At 44.2% G+C, this 20224-nt stretch overlaps 2 protein-coding genes across 3 annotated transcripts in view; one reads left to right on the top strand and one right to left on the bottom strand.

Moving 5' to 3' along the window:
* The window catches only part of GARS1 (glycyl-tRNA synthetase 1), a 41819-nt gene extending 32974 nt beyond the window's left edge, over window positions 1-8845 (top strand). Inside the window, exons 14-17 of the mRNA XM_081345613.1 lie at window positions 34-143; window positions 742-835; window positions 2817-3007; window positions 4320-8845. Coding sequence (XP_081201739.1) covers window positions 34-143; window positions 742-835; window positions 2817-3007; window positions 4320-4445 — 521 coding nt within the window. The 3' untranslated portion in view covers window positions 4446-8845. The remainder of the gene's footprint in view (window positions 1-33; window positions 144-741; window positions 836-2816; window positions 3008-4319) is intronic.
* Window positions 8846-11398: 2553 nt separating this feature from the next.
* LOC308678434 (uncharacterized protein) lies at window positions 11399-17376 on the bottom strand. Of its 2 annotated transcripts, XM_081345632.1 has the most exons (3): window positions 17160-17376; window positions 14197-14554; window positions 11399-14071 (listed from the first exon to the last, which is right to left on the bottom strand). In XM_081345632.1, exon 3 carries the CDS (start codon window positions 13957-13959, stop codon window positions 12859-12861), a length of 1101 nt encoding a protein of 366 aa, XP_081201758.1. In that variant the 5' UTR covers window positions 13960-14071; window positions 14197-14554; window positions 17160-17376; the 3' UTR covers window positions 11399-12858. The 2 variants fall into 2 exon arrangements, with proteins under 2 accessions (XP_081201758.1, XP_081201757.1); XM_081345631.1 differs by having other exon boundaries at window positions 11399-14554.
* Window positions 17377-20224: the final 2848 nt, after the last annotated feature.

Raw genomic sequence — 20224 nt, 5'->3', positions numbered from 1 at the left:
ACGCAGGTTTTTTCTTTGTCTCTCATTTTCCAGTGGAAGAGATCGTCCCCAATGTGATTGAGCCTTCGTTTGGGCTTGGAAGAATCATGTACACGATATTTGAGCACACGTTCCGCATCAGGGAGGGAGATGAGCAGCGAACGGTAGGGTTTCTTGTGGCCATAAGGCAACTCTTGATTCACAGGTAGTTCTCAAGTCACGACCGCGATGGAGCCCAAAATTTCTGTTGCTAAGCAAGACAGTTTTTAAGTGAGTTTTACTCCCATTTTACGGCCTTTCTTGCCACAGTGGTTAAGTGGGAATTAGGAATTGGCTCAAAGTCCCCCCCTCCCTCATTGGTTTTCATGCCTAAGGTGGGACTAGAACTCACCGTCTCCTGGTTTCTAAACCAGCAGCTTAACCACTACACCAAAACGGTATAGAAATGCAGAGCAAAAAGTTAAGGCTATAATTATACTTAAGAATTGTGCTATACTGACCAAAGTTGGAATTTTTTCCCCTCCATCCCCTTTCTTTCCTGATCTTTATTTCCTTTGGTGTTTCATAATATATTTCAATAAAATTTCTTGGGGAAAAAATGTTTCAAACTGGGTAAGTCTGCCAGTCCTAAGTCGCCATACTAAGATTAGCTTTACCAGCCTTAGCAGGGGGTTGGACTAGATGACCTCCAAGGTCCCTTCCAACTTATTATTATTATCTTAATTTTCTGAATGTCTGCTTGTTTTTCCTCTTTTCTACCAGTACTTCAGCTTTCCTGCTGTGGTGGCTCCTTTCAAGTGCTCCGTTCTTCCGTTGAGTCAGAATCAGGAATTTATTCCATTCGTGAAGGAGCTCTGTGAGTAAAAGGCTTCCCTGCAAATAAGATGGTTTGGGTGAATCGCTTCTGGAAAGGGGGACTTACACGCCGCCTTTGACGTAAATGACCACAACTGAGCCCAAAACTTCTGTTGCTAAGAGAGACGTTTGCTGAGCGAATCTTGCCCCACTTTACGACCTCACTTGCCACAGTTTCTTAAGCGAATCACTACAGTTGTCAAGTTAGTCACGTGGTTGTTAAGTGAATTTGGCTTCCCCCTTTGACTCTACTGGTTAGAAGGTCGCAAAAGGGGATCCCCTGACCCCCGGGACACTGCGACTGTCGTAAATATGAACCAGTTGTCAAGTGTCCGAATTTTGATCACGTGACCCATTGGGGTGCTGCAACGGTCATAAGTGTGAAAAATGGTGATAAGTCATTTTTTTTCCAGTGCCGTTGTAACTTTGAACAGTTGTAAGTGGTGGACTTACCTGTATGGGGTGGAAGCATCATATGTCAGTGATTGCCATGCTCACAAAACGAATGGTTAAAAGTTTGAGGGCTACCTGTATTATGGTTTCACCCAGCACAGGGTAGGAAATATGATGAGAGGCCTGTACTTTATGCTCTTCCAGCTTCTCCTGTTTTGAAAACTCTTCCTTTCTTTTTTTTAGTATTATTTGATTTTATTATTACCTTTTATTCATCAAATCTATATGTCACTCATCTCACTATCCAGAGTAATTCCAGGCAGCTCCCAATGCAGTAAAATATATAGAATATGTAGAATTATATATAATTATAAATATTACACGGAATTATATATAATTATAACAACAATTAAAATTGTAAGAGTTGAACACGGACTGAAAACCAAGAGCTTGGACGGAGCTGGGCTGGTGCCTTCTTTGTCATTGCACCAACTACCTCTTGCTAAAGTTTCCCCATTTGGCATAAGCTCTCCTTTCCTTTTCCATTGGACATTAAGAAATGCAAAATGGATTTTTAGGATATTTTGGCCTTTTATTTTGGTTTCCATTTGGGGAAAGCTTGTGGAATCCCCAACCCTCCGGTCCCTGGACCGGCACCGGGCTGGGGCATGCCAGCAACCGGACCGCACAAACAAGCTAAACCCCATCTGTAGGATGCAGGCAGCAGGCAAAACCACGCTCGCTCTGGTCCATGGAAAAACCTTTCTCCAAGGTTGCCCAAAGGATCAGGGGGCCACTGATGTAGAATTTATGCTGCATTTTTGGGACGTGAGAAGGGCTGCGTTATCTAAAGATTTCGTCCTGTAAATAAGGCTGTCCTTAACTTACAGAAGCTAAGATTCCTAGCCAGCAGTTTGAGGATGTGTATTGCAATCACCTTTACAGATAGTCCTTGACTTATGACCAGTTGTTTAGCGTTCATTCAAAATTACGACAAGACTCTCCAAGAGCTATTGACGACCAAAGCTCTAATAACTGTCCCTCACAATAGTAGTAGCACCTAGATTTATATACCGCTTTGCAGCCCTCTCTAAGCAATTTACAGTGTCGGCATATCGCCCCCAACAATCTGGGTCATCATTTTACTGACCTTAAAAAGATGGAAGGCTGGGTCAACCTTGAACCAGTCAGGATCGAACTGCTGGCAGTGGGCACAGTTTGTCTGCAATGCTGCATTCTAGTCACTGCGCCACTACAATCAGTTGATTGCTTAGCTACTGGCCCACATTTATGGCTGTTTGCTGTCACCTGACGATGAATTATGACATTTTTGCTGAAAACTGGCATTTACTTACTGTTTCCAGCAAAAACTGCCCATCATGGACAATGCAATCACTTAACGATCACATGTTCACTTAACCGATTCACGCAAAATATTGTAACACGTGGTGCAGTCACGTGATGACCCTCTTAATGACCATAATTCCAGGCTCAACCATGGTCATATGTCAAGGACTACCTGTAAAGTTTTTTTCAGACGAGGCAAATCAGTAACGGACTCTGCATGTAATAATTTTTTTTTTAACCAGCTGAAGCTCTGACCAGAAACGGGGTCTCCCACAAAGTGGACGATTCTTCTGGATCTATCGGTCGGCGGTATGCGAGGACGGATGAAATCGGGGTGGCATTCGGGATTACAGTTGACTTTGACACGGTCAATAAAACCCCCCACACAGCCACCTTAAGAGATCGCGACTCCATGCGGCAGATACGGGCCGAGGTATGATGGACTCTGGGCAGCTTTTGCAAAGGATGGGGGAGTAAAATCTGCAGAAAATAAAAATATGTCCTTGGGAATGAAAGGTGGAGAGAGAAGAAAGTCACACACAAACACATACCAACAGAATCCGTATCCATCTCTATAAACCAGCATTTTTCAACCTTAGCAAATTTAAGACATGTGGACTTCAACTCCCAGAATTCCCAGCCAGCTATGCTGCCTGGGGAATTCTGGGAGTTGAAGTCCACACGTCTTAAAGTTGTCAAAGTTGAGAAATACTGTTGGAAACATTTCTCTTTCTAATTCTTTTATGAATTATAACTTGCTGCGAGATCTGGGTGGTAGGTGTATTATAAATATTTTAAATAAAGATATTTCTGTGGAGAGAAGTCTCCAAGACTTCTTTCTCATATCGCGAAAAGGACCAATTAAGAAAGGAGACAAGGGCCCATGTAGAGTGGTCAGAATCACCCTCTTGGGTGGAGACTGCTTGAGGACAGGAGAAATTCTTCTCTGGTGGTGAACATCTGGAGATTCTCAGTCTATCCAGGTCGTGGTTGTCCCAAAGATGCTTTTCTAAAAGGCAACTGGACTTTCTTTGATTTTCGTTGAAGACGTTTCGCTTCTCATCCAAGACACTTCTTCAATTCTAATGGAAGAACTAAAGTGAAAACTGAAGAAGCCTCTCGGATGAGAAGCGAAACATTTCCAAAGAGAAAACAAAGTCCGGTTGCCTTTTAGATTTGTTTATGGTAGTGGTATCCCTGTTTCCCCAAAAGCAAGGCCTACCCCGAAAATAAGCTAGCCCACTTCTGTGGCGTCTTCTGCAGCTAAGCCTGTATTTCTTAGTCACAGGCCTTTCCGGAAGGCCACTGCAGTCAAGAACCGAGCCATAGATTGAATCCATAGCTCAGTACTTGGCTGCTTAGGCCTTCTGGAAAGGCCTGACTGCAAAATGCAGGCCCGAATGCAGCTGCAGAACTTTGGCCCCAGAAGAAGTGGACCAGCTGGGTGGGGCTGTTGGTGTCAGAGTTGAGTATAAAAGACACCCCCTGAAAATAAGACCTGGTGCCTCTTTTGGAGCCCCCCCTCCCCCCCCCCCAAAAGACCCGGTCTTATTTTCGGGGAAACACGGGGTATGTGTTTGCCTTTCTGCCTCTGGCTTTGTGGTGGAGAAACGCATCCCAGAGGAATAAATCCTTTTGCTGGGCAGCCAGTCCCACTGCATGATTTTCCAGCATTCTGAAAGAATCTCCGAAACACGGACACTCAATCCTGGATTGATCGGTATGTCGCTTGTTCCTCCTTTTAGATCTCAGAGCTGCCAGCCCTGGTGGGCGGCCTGGCCAACGGCAACATAACTTGGGCTGATGTGGAGACCAAGTATCCTCCCTTTGAGGGACAGGAGACGGGCAAAAAGGAGGCAGCGGAGGTCTGAAGCTAATGCCGGGAAGGAAAACCTCACTATGAAGTCCACTTTTAATTGTCCACATTAATAAGAGGTTTTATGACATGTATTATTTGTCATGGCTTTGTTCGCACAATCAGGGAGCCTCTGGTTATCCAGTCCCTCATCTCTACATGATTTTAACTCCCCATCTCCAATAACCACAATTAAAATGGCTGAAAACATGCCAGGTTGTCTTAACTGTTGCTGTCTTAACGTCACATCTCTTCTCTCTCCATTGCAGTCGTAGGTCGAGGACTAACTGTAGAAAAAGTGAACTCTCCATGCCAGAATCTCTTAACTTGCAGAATGGCATTGCCCTTCATTAAAACAAGATTCTCAGGTGAAATTTTACTAAGTTACAGCAGCACTGAAGGAAAAAAAAATAGTTTTTCACACGACTTTTGTAGCAGATTATGTGATCAACATTCAGGTCCTTGGGAACTGACTCGTATTTATGACGGTCACAGCGTCCTGGGGTCACGTGATGATGATGATGATAACTTTATTGTCACTTTGAATGTACACCAATCGGCATACATCAAAATGAAATTTCGTTGCATACAGCTCTCAAAGGGTCACCACCTCCGATATATACTCCTTGTAGAATCGTGGCCCGCTCAAATTTCACATTGTCCATTTTAGTCTCTAGGGAGTGAACGATGGCAAACAGGACAGATGGAAATGGGGCTTCACCTTTTGTAACCTTTTGACAAGCAAAGTCAATGGGGGTAGCCAGATTCACTTAACAACCGGGATACCAATGTATCAGCTGCAGTGATTCACTTAACAACTGTGGCAAGAAAGGTCCTATAATGGGACAAAAGTCACTGAACAAATGTCTCACTTAGCAACAAAAATTTTGGGCTCAATTGTGTTTGTAAGTCGAGGACTGCCTGTATTTGTTTTTCAGTGCATTGTACCTCCTTTCCAGCAGATGGCGCTACAGGACTTAAAGGTTCCATGGAAGCTGCAATTGCTCCTTTTCAGAATAGGACAGGAGTGTACTTTCTTCTACCCTCACACAGAAGCTGTTCAAAACTATGACTAAACTCAGATGACCTTTTGGATTCTGGAGCAAACACACACGCTCAAGTCAGTTAACCACATTTTGGGTGCGTGGCAACTGGCTCACCTTTATAAGCCGGTTGCGGTGTTTCATAAACACATACAGATAGTCCTCAATTTACGACCACAATTGAGCCAAAAGTTTTCATTGCTGAGCAAGACTGTTGTTAAGTGAGCTTCACCCATTTCCCCCCCCCCCCACACACACACCTTATTTTAATTCCCTCCAGACATTCTCTTTTGCATTGCAGGCATAAAATTGCAGCTAGGGACCAAACATGGTTATGTCAATAGGATGAGAACAACCAGACAATTGTGGCTTGTTTGGGATGTAATCCCAATTTAGCTGGAAGATATATCTGGATTAGAGAACACTGTTTGCTGGGTTCAAGAGGGAGAGAGACATCTGGCAAAACTCCCATGGGTGGGCACAGCTGGATTGCCCTTAACTTACAACCTCAACTGAGCCTAAATTTTCCTTTGTTAAGAGAGACATTTTGCCAACTGAATCACTGCAGTTGTTAAATTAGTCACACAATTGTTGAGTGAATCCTCATTGACTTTGCTTGTCAGAAGTCGCAAAAGGGGATCACATGCGACCCTCATAAATAGAAACCAGTTGCCAAGCATCTGAACTTTAATCACCTAGCCAGGGGGATGCTGCAGTGGTCGTAAGTGTGAAAAATGGCCATCAGTCACTTTTTTCAGTGCTGGTGTAACCTTGAATGGTCACTAAATGAATGGTTGTAAGTCAAGGACTATCCATAATGTGATTTAGAATATTTTTTTGCTGGAGACTGGCTTTTTCAGCTGTTTCTTGGCAAAAAAACACACACAGGAATGTATCATCTCACTTAATGACCACAGCACCTGGTAAATGACCATTTTTTGCTTTACAACCATGTTGTTCACTTAATGATTACCGCAAAAGAGATTGTAAAATTGAGTTAGTCAAATGGGTGCCTTGACTTACAACCATTATGAATTACGATAGAAGTTCCAGGCTCTGTTATGGACACAAGTCGAGGACTGGCGTTAGCCAAAGCTGTCTTCTACAAGCCGACTCCCATTTTGAAAGGAGTCCATGCCAAACTGCAGTTGATGTAGGAGGTGGAATTAGCCCTTCACCCCCTTTCTGCATCCCTTGGGGGCACAACTTGCTTAAAACAATTTCTCATAATTAGAAAGTTGCTATTTGTTTTTAAAGTTCAGAATATTTCCCTCTTTTAAGTAGATAGAGGTGACCTTTTCCTTGGATTAATATCCAGGGCAAATTCCCCATTGTCAGCTTTCCTTGAGCCAACCGTTCCTCAGATCCAAGTCTTCTCAGGTAATTATTTTAGTCTTCCTTTCTGGAAAAAGAAGACAGGTTTTTCTCTTCCCCCCAATATTAAAGGTGTGAGAAGCTTCGCAAGCCATGATTTGACCACGGTTTACTTATTGGCTGTTTACCTAACATTTCTGGCCAAAATGCCAATGTTTTGCAAACTCTCATGGAGGATACAAGGCATAGTAACCCATGAGCAGATGTGGTTGACTTTGACTTTAGGGTGAAAATGCCTTCAAAAATATTGAAGTAGGTGAAACGATCAGATATCAGATTGTTATCTTGCCTGGTTAGATGGTTGTGTGACCAGCAGGACAAAGTCTGGAAGAAAGCAATGGCAGAGTTTCACAATACAGCCAGTCCTTGACTTACAACAATTCATTTAGCAATTATTCAAACTTAGCATCACTGAAAAAAAAGTGACTTAGGACTGTTTTTCACACTTAACAACCATTGCAGCCTCCCCGTGGTCATGTGATCAAAATTCAGGCACTTGGCCACTGACTCATATTTATGACGGTTGCAGTGTCCTGGGGGGGGTCATGTGATCCCCTTTTGCGACCTTCTGACAAGCGAAGTCCATGGGGCAGTGAGACTCACTTAACAACCATCTTACTACCTTAACAACTGCAGCGATTCACTTAACAACTGTGGCAGGAAAGATTGTAAAATGGGGCAAAATTTACTTAGTAACTGTCTCATAAATTTTGAGCTCCGTTGTGATCATAAGCTGAGGACTTTGTACTGGAAAATAAATAGTTGGGAATGCAACTTCATACGGTAGCATCTTCAGGAATCATTTTCAAAAATTCTTGCGCTACAGGTAGTCCTCAACTTTCAACCACAATTGAGCCCAAAATTTCCATTGCTAAGTCAGAGGCTTGTTAAGTGAATTCCCCCCCCCCCTTTCTCGCCACAGTTGTTAAGAGAATCACTGCAGTAGTTAAATTAGCGACACGGTTGTTAAGTGAATCTGGCTTCCCCCATTGAGTTCGCTTCTTAGAAGGTCACAAAAGAAGATCACGTGTCCCCAAGACACTACAACCGTCACAAATACGAGTCAGTTGCCAAGCATCTGAATTTTGATCACGTGACCGTGGGGATGCTGCGATGATGGTGAGAAAAGTAGTCATAAATTACTTTTCTTGATGCCGCTGATCACAGGGATGCAGCGAAAGTCATCCCGTGTCAAAAAAAGTCACTTTTTTCAGTGCCATTATAACTTCAGTCACTAAACAAGTGGTTGTGAGTAGAGGACTAACTTTCTTGGGCCCAGCCAAGGAATGTGCAGATTGGAACGATGGATGTCTTAGCTACTTGGTGACCTCAGAGCAAAGTCTTCTGTCCATTAACCGTCCGGTATTTTTTCTTCTCTGACAATTGTGTAGACAGAGATGATCAGTGCCTTTTGGAGTTTGTCCTGGGACCACGGTGGCTCCCAACCTGTGGCCTGTGGACCACCTGGGGGGCTGCTATTGCTGGAAGCCCCCCTCCTCAAATTGGCGATTGCAGAGTCTTTCCTAGACTTGGCCTCCAGAGACTAAAGGCAGCCAGTGCGAAGGGGAGAACAAGATCCTTGGAAAAAGGGAAAGGCAGTGGGTTCAAATGCTGCAGGACAAAGCATTGCCAGACGCAGCTTTTGAGAACAGCTGCAGGTGTCTTGGGAACCAGCATCTGCTTGTTGTTGTTTTTTCTTTTTTTCTTTCTTTCTTCTTTCTTTCTTTCTTTCTTGCTTTCTTTCTCTTTCTCTCCCTTCCTTCATTTTTTTTCTTCCCTCCTCACACCCACTTTCCCCCCTCCTCATACCCATTTCCTTCCCTCCTTCCTCTTTCTTTCTTTCCTCCTCTCCCTCCTTCCTCACCACCCCTCTTCCTTTCCTTTCCCTGTTTTCTTTCCATTCATCTTTTATCTTGCATGTTACATAAAGGTAATTTCTGTTCTCTTTGTCATATGTAATTTTCTTTTTTATTCCTTTATTAAATTCTAAGTCACTCAAGAGTCATTGTGGAATCTAGTGGTCTGAACCTTGACATGTTAAGTTAAATTAAATGACAGTTACAAACGTTCAAACACCGTACCCACAAAGACACAGTATATACTCTTCCCCCCCCTCCGATTTACATCACTAGTCTTTGCCTTTATCTAAACGTAATTCTAAGAGTTACTGCGGTTGGGGAATTTTGGGAAATTAAGGTCTGCACATCTTAACATTCACCAAATTTGAAAAAAAAGCACTTTAATCCATCCAGGAAAAAAACACCATCCATGCCCTACTTCGTCTGGAATTGTACCCCATAATTTGGGAGTGTCCAATCCTCTTGAACTTGCAACCTCACCTCCTCTCCAATTGCTGAAATAAGATTTTGGCTCTCTTTTGTTCTTTAAAAACTAAAAATACATAATATATAGCTACAGGTGCCTGGAATAGGAGGCATCAGATCAGGACTCTGTTCCAACATGTACCCTAGAAAATAAGTTTAAATAAAAAAAAACACCTGTATTCATTGCAGGGAAAAAAAACGATTTCCTAGTAGCAACACAGAACTTTTATTCTCTTTGCTCTTTATGGATTATTAATGGAGAACAGAGTTGAATATTCTCCGGTGTTAAATCTAATGATAATCTCCAAGGTTTATTCTCAGCACCTGCCCAAAAGACAAAATGTTTTTGAGCAGGTTAATCCTTCGGCTGACCTCTCTTAACAGGATCAAAGTTTACACAGAGGTGGGTTTTATTTTTAAAGCCACGGTTTCCATAAGCAAAGGAACTAGGCCTGGCTCCTTTTAAACTCTCGCTCAGGAAGGATTAAAATGCCCATTGCTGCTGGATTAGTGACCCAGTTTTGCATCCTTAGCTGTGATCCATATGCAGTTTCTTCCTACCCACCTGCTCCCACCAGCCTGAACAAGTCGTTGTGCCACTGATTTTACAAATCAAGGTAAAACCAAAACATAAGTCTTGGCTGGATTTAAGGCCTTGCTAAGTAATTAGGTCTGTCCAGAATTTCAGATTGGGGGGGGGGGGGGAGGCTAGAGGAAAAATTGAGGGGGTGATGGCAAATCTCACCATAGCTACGGTGGTCTGCCTAGTACAGTTGGTCCTTGACTTGCAAACCACAATTTGAGCCCAAAAATTCTGTTCCTAAGCAAGATAGTTATTAAGTGAGCCTTGCCCCATTTTAGGATTTTTCTTGCCAGTTTTTAAGTGAATTACTGCAGTTGTAAAATTAGATAGATGATATAGATGGGTGGATATGACAACGGTAGATAAATTATAGATAGTAGATAGACGATATAAAGAAAAATAATTGCTTGAGTGTGATTGGACACACAAGGAATTTGTCTCTGCGTAGACCCACAATATACATATAAGTAATAGGTTCATAGGTCATAAATCATAGTTACATATTAGTATAGTGACTCTGGCTTCCCCACTGACTGCTTGTCAGAAGGTCGCAAAGGAGGATCGTGTGACTCCGGGACACTGCAACCGTCATAAAAGTGAGTCAATTGCCAAGCGTCTGAATTTGGGTCACACATGACCATGGGGATGCTGGCTGCAAGGGTGGTTAAGTCTGGAAAACAGTCTCGTCCCTTTTTTTTTCAGTGCCGTCGTAACTTTGAGCAGTCACTAAATGAACTGTTGTAAGTCAAGGACTACCTGTTGTGACATGACAGCCTGTTAGGAGACTCCAGAGCTTTGGCTACAATGGGAAAGGGCTGGGAGCAGGTGAAGCAGAAGATAGGAAAAGGAGAAAATAGAAGAGGGGAAGACGGGAAGAGCAGCAATTAAAGGAGGAGAACAACTGAGTATATTCCTTGGTGGTCTGTGAGCCTGGTTGTTTTCTTACAGATGTTTCATTACAAAACTTGGTTATATCATCCATGCTAGAAGGGGTTGGGGTTCACAAAGAGGAGGAAGAGAGAAACCACTTTTTTATTGATAAGAAAAATCCAGGAAGACATCAGATACCCGGGGGGGGGGGGCGGGGAGAGAGAAACCCTTGACTTTTTAAGATGCATTACAGACTAAAGCAAAGAGGCCACCGATAATTCAGTTTATTTATCGTTCAACCCATGCTTTGCCCAATATTCAGATGGCAACACCAGCAAATCCCCAGGCTTGTAGACCAAACAGGAAAAAAACGCCACCGCAATTCTCTTCCTTCGTGGATCTGCCAGAAAAGCTGCACGGGTGGATATATTAAAATCACAAGAATCGTAACTAGAGAACAGGCGAGCCGACGTTCACCCTGTTTTTCACGTTGTGCTTAAAATGTGAAGTGACTCTGGCTTCCCCGTTGACTTTGCTTGTCAGACGGTCGCAAAAGGGGTTCACGTGACCCCGGGATGCTGCGGCCGTCATAAAATACGAGTTAGTTGCCAAGCGCCTGGATTTTGTTCACATGAGCTAGGGGATGCTGCCGTGAAAAACGGCCGTCACTTTTTCCAGTATCCTTGCGACTTCGAACGGTCGCTAAATAAAACTATTGCAAGTCGAGGATCACCTGCAATTGCAGAAAAGGAATCTTGTTGCATAATTCAGGAAGCAGGATTGAAATGGAAGTTTTATTCAAGCCCTTGCAAAACTACATTTGAGGACCAGATGTTTTAAAATCCCCTCGTCTTTAAGCCAAGTGGCATGGTTTGTCCGTAGGAGACTGGGCAAAGAAGCATTGCCAAGAAAAGGGCCAGGTAAGAGATGGCACACAGCTGCACAATGCGCCCGCGAAAGGCTCAGAAGGGACCAGAAAGAGAGCAGATTTTCACTTTGAGACTTCTGTTAATGCAGCTTTTGAATAAAGTAGGATGAGATCATCCTACCTATTTACCCCCCACCCCACCCCGCCCCCATAAGACCTGACACGTTGGCTAGAAATGACAGGAAATGGGAACCGCCTACTTCTTAAATCACAGTTATTGGGCTGAGATGCTAAAGGAAAATTATACATGTGTGTGTCTTTCCACCCAAAGCAATCGTGAAATCATCTTGCACGTCTTACACAAGTCCAAAACATTTATATAACCTCGCTTATTTTTTGCACAATTTTTGTTAGCTGTGGTGGTGGAGGAGGAGGAGGTAAATGGCTCGGCAGAATGAAAGCTTCAAGATGCGTAACCAACAGAAATCAAATTAGTTAGGAACTTTTTCTAATTCCATTTTTTTGGGGGGGAAGTATCTTGGCAAGCAGAAAGTCGGTGCCCACTGTAGGGTGCCCAGGGCATAAATTCACAACGACAAAGGTTCTATTCCATCCTAGTGCTACCGTCAGCGTTCCTGGGAATACACACAAAATTAGTCCTGTGAATTAGCGCGCACACACACACACACAGTGAAACGCATTGCTTTACGTCCCAGATGGCTGCAAGGAGGAGGACTGTTTTTTTTTTTTCCAAATGTGATTAAGCATATGAAACCTCCATTTTTCACTTGGGTGTCCGCATCTCCAGGTATGTCTACAAGTAGTCCTCATTTAGCAACCATAATTGGCAACTCAGTCGTTAAATGAAGCAATTGCTAAATAAAATCATGAGTGTGGCTTTGATCTTCCTTCAGGTTTCCTTTGCTTTACAAACCTGCAAAGGTCGTAAGTGGAAGCACTGGTTGCAAAGTTACTATTTCATCCCCTGTCGTAACTGCAAAGGTCACTAAAAGAGGCAGTCGCTAAGTGAAAACAACCTGAACTGCCATTTCGATTTTTCCACCAGCCTTTATGTCTATGGAGATTCTCACTCCTCCGAGTCACGGTTGTCCCAAAGGTGCTTTTTTCAGGAGGCAAGTGGACTTTCTTGGTTTTTTTTGAAGACGTTTCACTCCTCATCCAAGAAGCTTCTTCAGCTCTGGCTGTATAAATCCTTCCATTCCCCACCATCCAGTCAGAGCTGAAGAAGCTTCTTGGGTGAGGAGTGAAACGTCTTCAAAAAAAACCCCAAGAAAGTCCAGTTGCCTCGTGGAAAAGCGTCTTTGGGACTACCGGTCTGTAATTCCAGTTCTTTTTGCCAAACCTGCTCACTCCATCTGAGTTTTATGAATATTTGGCATCTCCCGACTGTGGATTTTTTGATGTCGCCGGAGGTATTTTTTCAGCCGAAATTGCTTCCCGCAAATGAAGCATTTCTGGTCCCCTTCGCTCAGATGCAGCTTCTGATGCTTCACCAGATTCTTTCTCTGCGTGAAAAGTTTCCCACACTTGGTACAGTTGCAAGGTCCCATCTGGATATGGATCATCCGGTGTCTGAAAAGATTGGTTTTCTGGTTAAAGGTTTTCTCGCACTCGGGACACTGGTACGGCGCTTCCCGCGTGTGGATCCTTTGGTGCCTGATCAGATTGGACCTCCGGCTGAAGTTCTTCCCGCACTCGGTGCATTTGAACGGGTCGCTCAGATGCATCCGCTGGTGTCGAAGCAGTTGCCGATTCATACGAAAGCTTTCCCCGCACTTGGTACACTTGTACGACCCTTCGGTCGTGTGGATTTTATGGTGCCGAGTAAGATTAGACTTTTGATTGAATTCTTTGCCGCAAACAGGACAGGGGAACGTTTTCTCTGCTTTCGGCTCTTCCAGCATTAGGGGGATATTTTCCTGGGATTTGGCAAAGCCCCCATCCTGTTTTACAAGCATGGAAGTAGTGCACCTTTTGAGGAAAATCGAGGGCGCGTCCACGTCTTCCCCAAACTCTGAATTCAGCGGGGGGTTTGCGTTGGCTTCCTTTTTGATCCTTTGCGCCAGAAACGGGACAGAGTTTTGGCACAGCGCCCATTCATATTCGGGGTGTTCTAAGTCTTCCTCTTTGATGCTGATTTGGGATGCGCCCGCTAGGCAACTGGCATGTATTGCAATATTCTCTTCTTCGTCCTCCGGTTGAAATTCCAGAGGAAAATTGGAATATCTCTTTGGTGAGTTTTTTTGCTCGGCTGCGTCCAGGGATTTGTTTCCAAGAGACTCCAAATGTAAAGCCAGACCCTCTTCCATAGGAAGATTCCATTCCGGACTCATCTCTCTTTCCTTTTTATTCTGAATTGCCCAGGAATTTTTAACCATCTTTGGATTGCCTGCAGTTTCCCAAACATCTCTCTCCTGCGATGCCATTTGCACCTGAGTTTTGGGCATCGCCAAGGAAAACTCCGATTTGCTCTGTGTTGATTGGAACCAAATTAACCTGTTGGTTCCATCACCTGGTGGTACTCTTTCCTCGCAAGGGCCATGTACGTGAACAAACTTCCTGGGAAGAAAAGTGAAATGATGAGGTCAAATCCAGACTTTTTTCCCCCTGAGCAAGTCTGATTAACATTGCCTCAATATCCTTTTCATCGTGTTTGAAGACCTTTTATGATTTTTGAAACTTACCTCAAATTCAGAATAAAGGAAGACTTAATGGCTCAAGATAGACAATTTTTTTTTAAATCAGAGATCCTGTCATAGGCCGGATCAATTTTTTCCCCTGGAAATTATTTTGATAGATCTGCAGATGATCTCCCAATGCCAAAACTCTTGTTACGTGTGTCACTGACATAATTTCTTAATTTTTCTTTCTTTTCCTTGAGAAATGAAACAAAAGTTTGCTCAACTTTGTTCAATTAAATCTTTTCTTTTGCTTTCAGCTCGGATTTTTCATTAACACCTTCATTCTTCCACTATGATAGGAGATGCACTATTGTAGACAATGTACTCATGGACTTCTTTGGATGATGTTCTTAGCCATTATCTGTTTGATTGGAAAGAAAGAAAGAAACATGTCATAAGTGTTTATCTGCAGCCTTTTTTATTTGTTCCATCTTACTTTAATTCCCTCCCTGCGTTCTGTTTTGTATTTCAGGCCTAAAATTACAAATGGGAACAAAACCTAAAATTACAAATGGGATGAGAACTACCCAATTGTAATTTATTTAGGGATATAATCTCAGTATAGCTGGAAGATATCTGATTGTTTTCCAGGTAGAAGGGGGAAGAAACATCTGGCAAAGGTCCAGTGGGAGTTAGGTCAAAAACTTACAACAATTGAGCCCCAAATTTCTGTTGCTAAGTGAAACATTTGTTAAGTGAGTTTTGTCCCATTTTACGAACTCCCTTGCCACAGTTGTTAAGTGAAACATTGCAGCTGTTAAGTTAGTAACACAGCTGTTAAGTGAAATGGCTGTAAAGCAAATCTGTCTTCCCCATTGACTTTGTTAGTCAAAAGGTCGCAAAAGGGGAGTCACATGACCCCAGGAAACCACAACCGTCAAATATGACTCAGCTGCCAAACATCTGAATTTGGATCATGTGACCATGGGGAATGCTGCAACGGTCATAAGTGTGAGAAATGGTCGTAAGTCACTTTTCTCAGTGCCGTTGCAAATTTGAATGGTCTCTACATGATCTGTTGTAAGTTAAGGACTACCTGAATGTAACTGAATAATTTGGGCTGCCATCTTGATTTTTTTGACTTCCTGGTAGATGCCCCCATGTTCCCATGAACCAGGGTTCTTCAAAGTTGGAAACTTTTAAGACTTGTGGACTTCAATTCCCAGAATTCCTCAGTCAGCCCTGGCTGGCCGAGGAATTCTGGGAGTTGAAGTCCACAAGTCTTAAAGCTGCCACGTTTGAAGACCCTTGCCTTAAAAAAAAACCTGATATAAGTGTGGGTGAAGACTGGTGGACCTGGCCTAGAGAATGGGGAATGGGGTGTGTGTGACCCATTGAGGTGGTGTGTGTGTGAAGAAATAGACTGGGGAGAGGGGATTCCCTTGGTGAATCCAGTAAAGTTATATTCTTTCCCTACTTTTTGAAAACGTATTAAAATAGGTCCGTCTGCTTCCTATTAGCGGTTTTTGTGCCTGTTAATATCTTACATCTCACCAGACGTTAACAATATTGCACTGAATTAAGGGGGCAGATTAATTAAAATACTTTCCTAGGGTTAGGGGCTGTAATTAATGCAATAAAAAACAACCCCTCCCCCCAAAAAACAAACAAACAAACCCTCCAATAAAGCTGGTCTGAAAGGCTGGAAAACCTTATATGGAGTTTTTTTTTGCTGAAAGAAAAGAAATGATGCAATGATTTCTAGATTTGAAGATTTAAGAAAAACATGGATTAAATGAAGGAAAGAAGGGATGTATAAAATTCACGAGGAAGGAGGAACAATACAATTCTAAAAGGTAAAAGGTAAAGGTTCCCCCGCACATGCATGCTAGTCATTTCCAACTCTAGGGGCTGGTGCTCATCTCCGTTTCAAAGCCGAAGAGCCAGCGCTTGTCCGAGGACGTCTCCGTGGTCATGTGGCCGGCATGACTAGACGCCAAAGGCACACGGAACGCTGTTACCTTCCCACCGGAGTGGTCCCTATTTTTCTGCTTGCATTTTTTACGTGCTTTCGAACTGCTAGGTTGGCAGAAGCTGGGACGCGTAACAGGCGCTCACTCTGTTACGCGGCACTCGGGATTCGACCCGCCAAACTGCTGACCTTCTGATCGACAAGCTCAGCGTCCTAACCCACTGAGCCACCGCGTCCCTAATACAATTCTAACGACCTCTAAAAAAGAAGATTGGTAGTTATTCATATGTTTCTTAATATTTATCTGTTTGATTTCCTTCCCTCCTCCTCTCTCTCCTCCTCCTCCTTCTCTTTCCCCCTTCCTTCCTTCCTTCCTTCCTTCCTTCCTTCCTTCCTTCTTCTGTCCTTCCTCCCTCCCCTTTTATTCTATGAAAACACTCTTAATACAGATTAAAACAAGAAAAAAAAACATGAGGTGTTAAACCAACTCACAGCTGTTTTTGCCCAGTGAATGCAGCCATGATTGGTCCAATGGTTTCAGTGCAGCCTTGACTACTGCCATGGGCTTCCCTTGAAGACATGGGCAAAACTGTTATCTGAGCCAGCTTCAACCTAAGAAGGACCACCGTCAGATCCCATCACCCCAAGGGGGCACCAGCAGTGTTTGAGATCTGCTGTTTCAGCAGAGATGCATTGCCTCAGATCCAATATCTCCCAACAGCCTCAACCCCAGAGGTTTGGACAGATTCACACGATCTGCAAAACCAGAGCTAAGGTGCCACATCGGCTGCCTCCGCTCAGGAGGCCTTGCTCAAGCAAGCCCAGCTCCTAGTTTTAATGGCCCACCGCATGCCTGCGTTCCCACAACCGGCGGAATCCCGTGTTACTTCGTCGGGCGTGTCGTGTGAACGCGCCATAGAGTCCCGTCCAAATGGAAATCAAGGGGGGGGGAGAAAAGGGAGGGGGGTGCGGGCGGAACGGCTTCATTGAAGGGGCGAGACGAATGCAAACTCGGACGCGGGTGGGTAGGAGGAGGACGTGGAAACGGCCTTACCGAGCTCCGTGCAATCCTTCCGGGCTGAGCTCTCGTTTGCAAAAGCAGGCGATGTCCAGCAGGAGGGGAGACGGCCCCGTGGGAAAGGCGCTGGGACACGGGGCAAGGGTGGAGGGGTGGTGGTGGTGGCTGAATTAAACAAAGGAAAAGCAACTTTTGCCCCGGGCAGGACCAGGGACGGGTGATCCAGTCGTGAGGATCCGTACAAAGGGCGTCCCTGGGCGAGGAAAGGGGTGTCTCCCTTCGGAATCTCGCTCCCCCACCCCCCGGAAATCGCCTTCTCCAGAAACACGGTGGCATGCCAGGACATTGGCACGGGCTCGGGGACGCAAGGCTTCCTGGGAATTGTAGTTCTTGCCCGCACGACCCTTCCCCAGCCCCCAAATTCCCAAAGAAAGAGAGGCTCCGTGTTGGGGGAACCTTCAGTCCGTCTCCGGATGGCTGAAATTGAGGATACGCTAAAGACAGTCCGGTAAATTAGTCCAGGAATTACTGCATCCAGTTTTGGTTACCACGATATTAAAAAAAAAAAGATGTTGAGATTCTGGAAAGAAGGCAGAGAAGAGCAACAAAGATGATCAAGGGGACTGGAGGCTAAAATATGCGAAGAAGCGTTGCAGGAATTGGTTTATGTCTAATTTAATGAAGAGAAGGACGAGGGGGACATGATAGCAATGTTCCAGTATCTCAGGGGCTGCCCCAAAGAAGAGGCAGTCAAGCTATTCTCCAAAGCACCCGAAGGCAGGACAAGAAGCAGCAGATGGAAACTAATCAAGGAGAGAAGCAACCTAGAACTAAGGAGAAACTTCCTGACAGAAGTTCTGGGTGCTCCATCACTGGAAGTTTTTAAGAAAAGATTGGACAACCATTTGTGTGAAATGGTATAGGGTTTCTTCCTTGAGCAGGGGCTTGGACTAAATCAGGGGTCCCCAATCCCTGGTCCGTGGACCAGTACCGGGCTGGGGCATGCCAGCAACCGGTCCGCACAAACAAACAAAGCCCCGTCCGTGGGATGCAGGCAGCACACAAAACCACGCACTCTCCGGTCCGTGGAAAAAACTTTCTCCACGGAAGTGGTCCCTGGTGCCCAAACGGTTGGAGACCTCTGGACTAGAAGACTTCCAAAGTCACTCCCAGCTCTATTCTGACAGAAGAGAAAGGTCATCCGCACGTCGTTATTTTATGCTTGGTGGGATGGAAAATACAACTAGGGGAATTCAATCTGACTGTTATTTTGTTAAGACAAGTAAGAGGATGAAAGCTTGTAATATTTGTAGCATTCAATTCAGGGGACTAGTCCTCAGGAAACACTAAGCTACAGCCACACTTCAGCATGGTCTCTCCAGCACCTGCAACACTCAATAACCTGGTTATTCAATTGCTGTGCTGCTGGGAAGTCTGAGGTGTGAACGCACTTCAGCCATGGATCCTGCCTGGGCTATTTTGAACTGGTCCCTTTTAGCCCAGCCTACCTCACAGGGTTGTTCAGAAGATAACTGAAAGGAGATCAGACCAGCTTGGATCATTATTTCTCCCCTACTGCTTCTCCCCAGCTGTAAACAAACTTTCCAAAGCTAATCCAAAGTGAGACTCGATGGCATTAAACAAAACAGAAGATTTTATAGAATTTTGTAGTCCTACAACAATTCATTTAGTGATTGTTCAAAATTACAACGGCGCTGAAAAAAAGTGATTTATGATTATTTTTCACATGACCGTTGCAACATCCGCACAGTCTTGTGATCTAAATCTGGATGCTTGGCAACTGACTCCTATTTATGACGGTCGCAGTGTCCTGGGGTTATGTGTTCAGCTTTTGCGACCTGACAAAGTCAATGGGGGAAGCATTGCCTAACAACCGCTTGCCTAACTTAACAACTGTGGTGATCCACTTAACAATGGTGGCAAGAAAGGGTGTAAAACTCACTTAAGAACTGTCCTCGCTTAGCGACAGAAATTTTGGGCTCTGCTGTGGTTGTAAATTGAATACAGTACAGAATATGAGAATTTTGCAGTGATATTCAGAATAATCAATCCCGTTCTTCCTCACACAGTGCTTTTAGAAAAATTAAAACAGGCCTTTTCAATTTGCTGTGACAGTGTTTGCATCCACTAATATCTTATATCTCAACAGAAGCATAAACAATTTGTTGTTAGTTGCGAAGTCGTGTCCAACCCATCGCGACCCTATGGACAATGTTCCTCCAGGCCTTCCTGTCCTCTACCATCTTCTGGAGCCCATTTAAGATCACGCCTACTGCTTCAGTGACTCCATCCAGCCACCTCATTCTCTGTCGTCCCCTTCTTCTCTTGCCCTCAACCTTTCCCAGCATTAGGCTCTTCTCCAGTGAGTCCTTCCTTCTCATTAGGTGGCCAAAGTATTTGAGTTTTAGCTTCAGGATCTGGCCTTCTAAAGAGCAGTCAGGGTTGATCTCCTCTAGGACTGACCGGTTTGATCGCCTTGCAGTCCAAGGAACTCGCAGGAGTCTTCTCCAGCACCATAGTTCAAAGGCCTCCATTCTTTGGCGCTCAGCCTTTCTTATGGTCCAACTTTCACTGCCATACATTGCAACTGGGAAGACCATAGCCTTGACTATACGCACTTTTGTTGACAGGGTGATGTGTCTGCTTTTTAGTGTGCTGTCTAGATTTGCCATGGCTTTCCTCCCCAGGAGCAAGCGTCTTTTAATTTCTTGGCTACAGTCCCCATCTGCAGTGATCTTGGAGCCCAGGAAAATAAAATCTGTCACTACCTATGCATAAACAATACTGCATGTAAATGAGGGAGATTAATTATAATGCTTTCCTGCTGTAGAAAGACATGATTAATACAATGGAAAACATTGATCTTGAACTGTGAGGCTTTAAGCATCAAGTATATTTGTGGGAAATAATGTGGGATTCAATCAGAATAGAGTTTGAAGGGACCCCGGAGGTCTTCTAGTCCAACCCCCTACTCAAGCAGCAAACCCTATATAATTTGAGACCAGTCCAATCTCTTCTTAAAAACCCCCAAGGTTGGAGCATCCACAACTTCTGAAGGAAGATGTTCCACTAATAAATTA

This window comes from Vipera berus (genome assembly GCF_964194415.1).
Source record: "Vipera berus genome assembly, chromosome: Z".
Taxonomy (NCBI): Eukaryota; Metazoa; Chordata; class Lepidosauria; order Squamata; family Viperidae; genus Vipera; species Vipera berus.
Note: the sequence above shows the minus strand (reverse complement) of the source record. Positions and strands in the feature narration are given on the sequence as shown.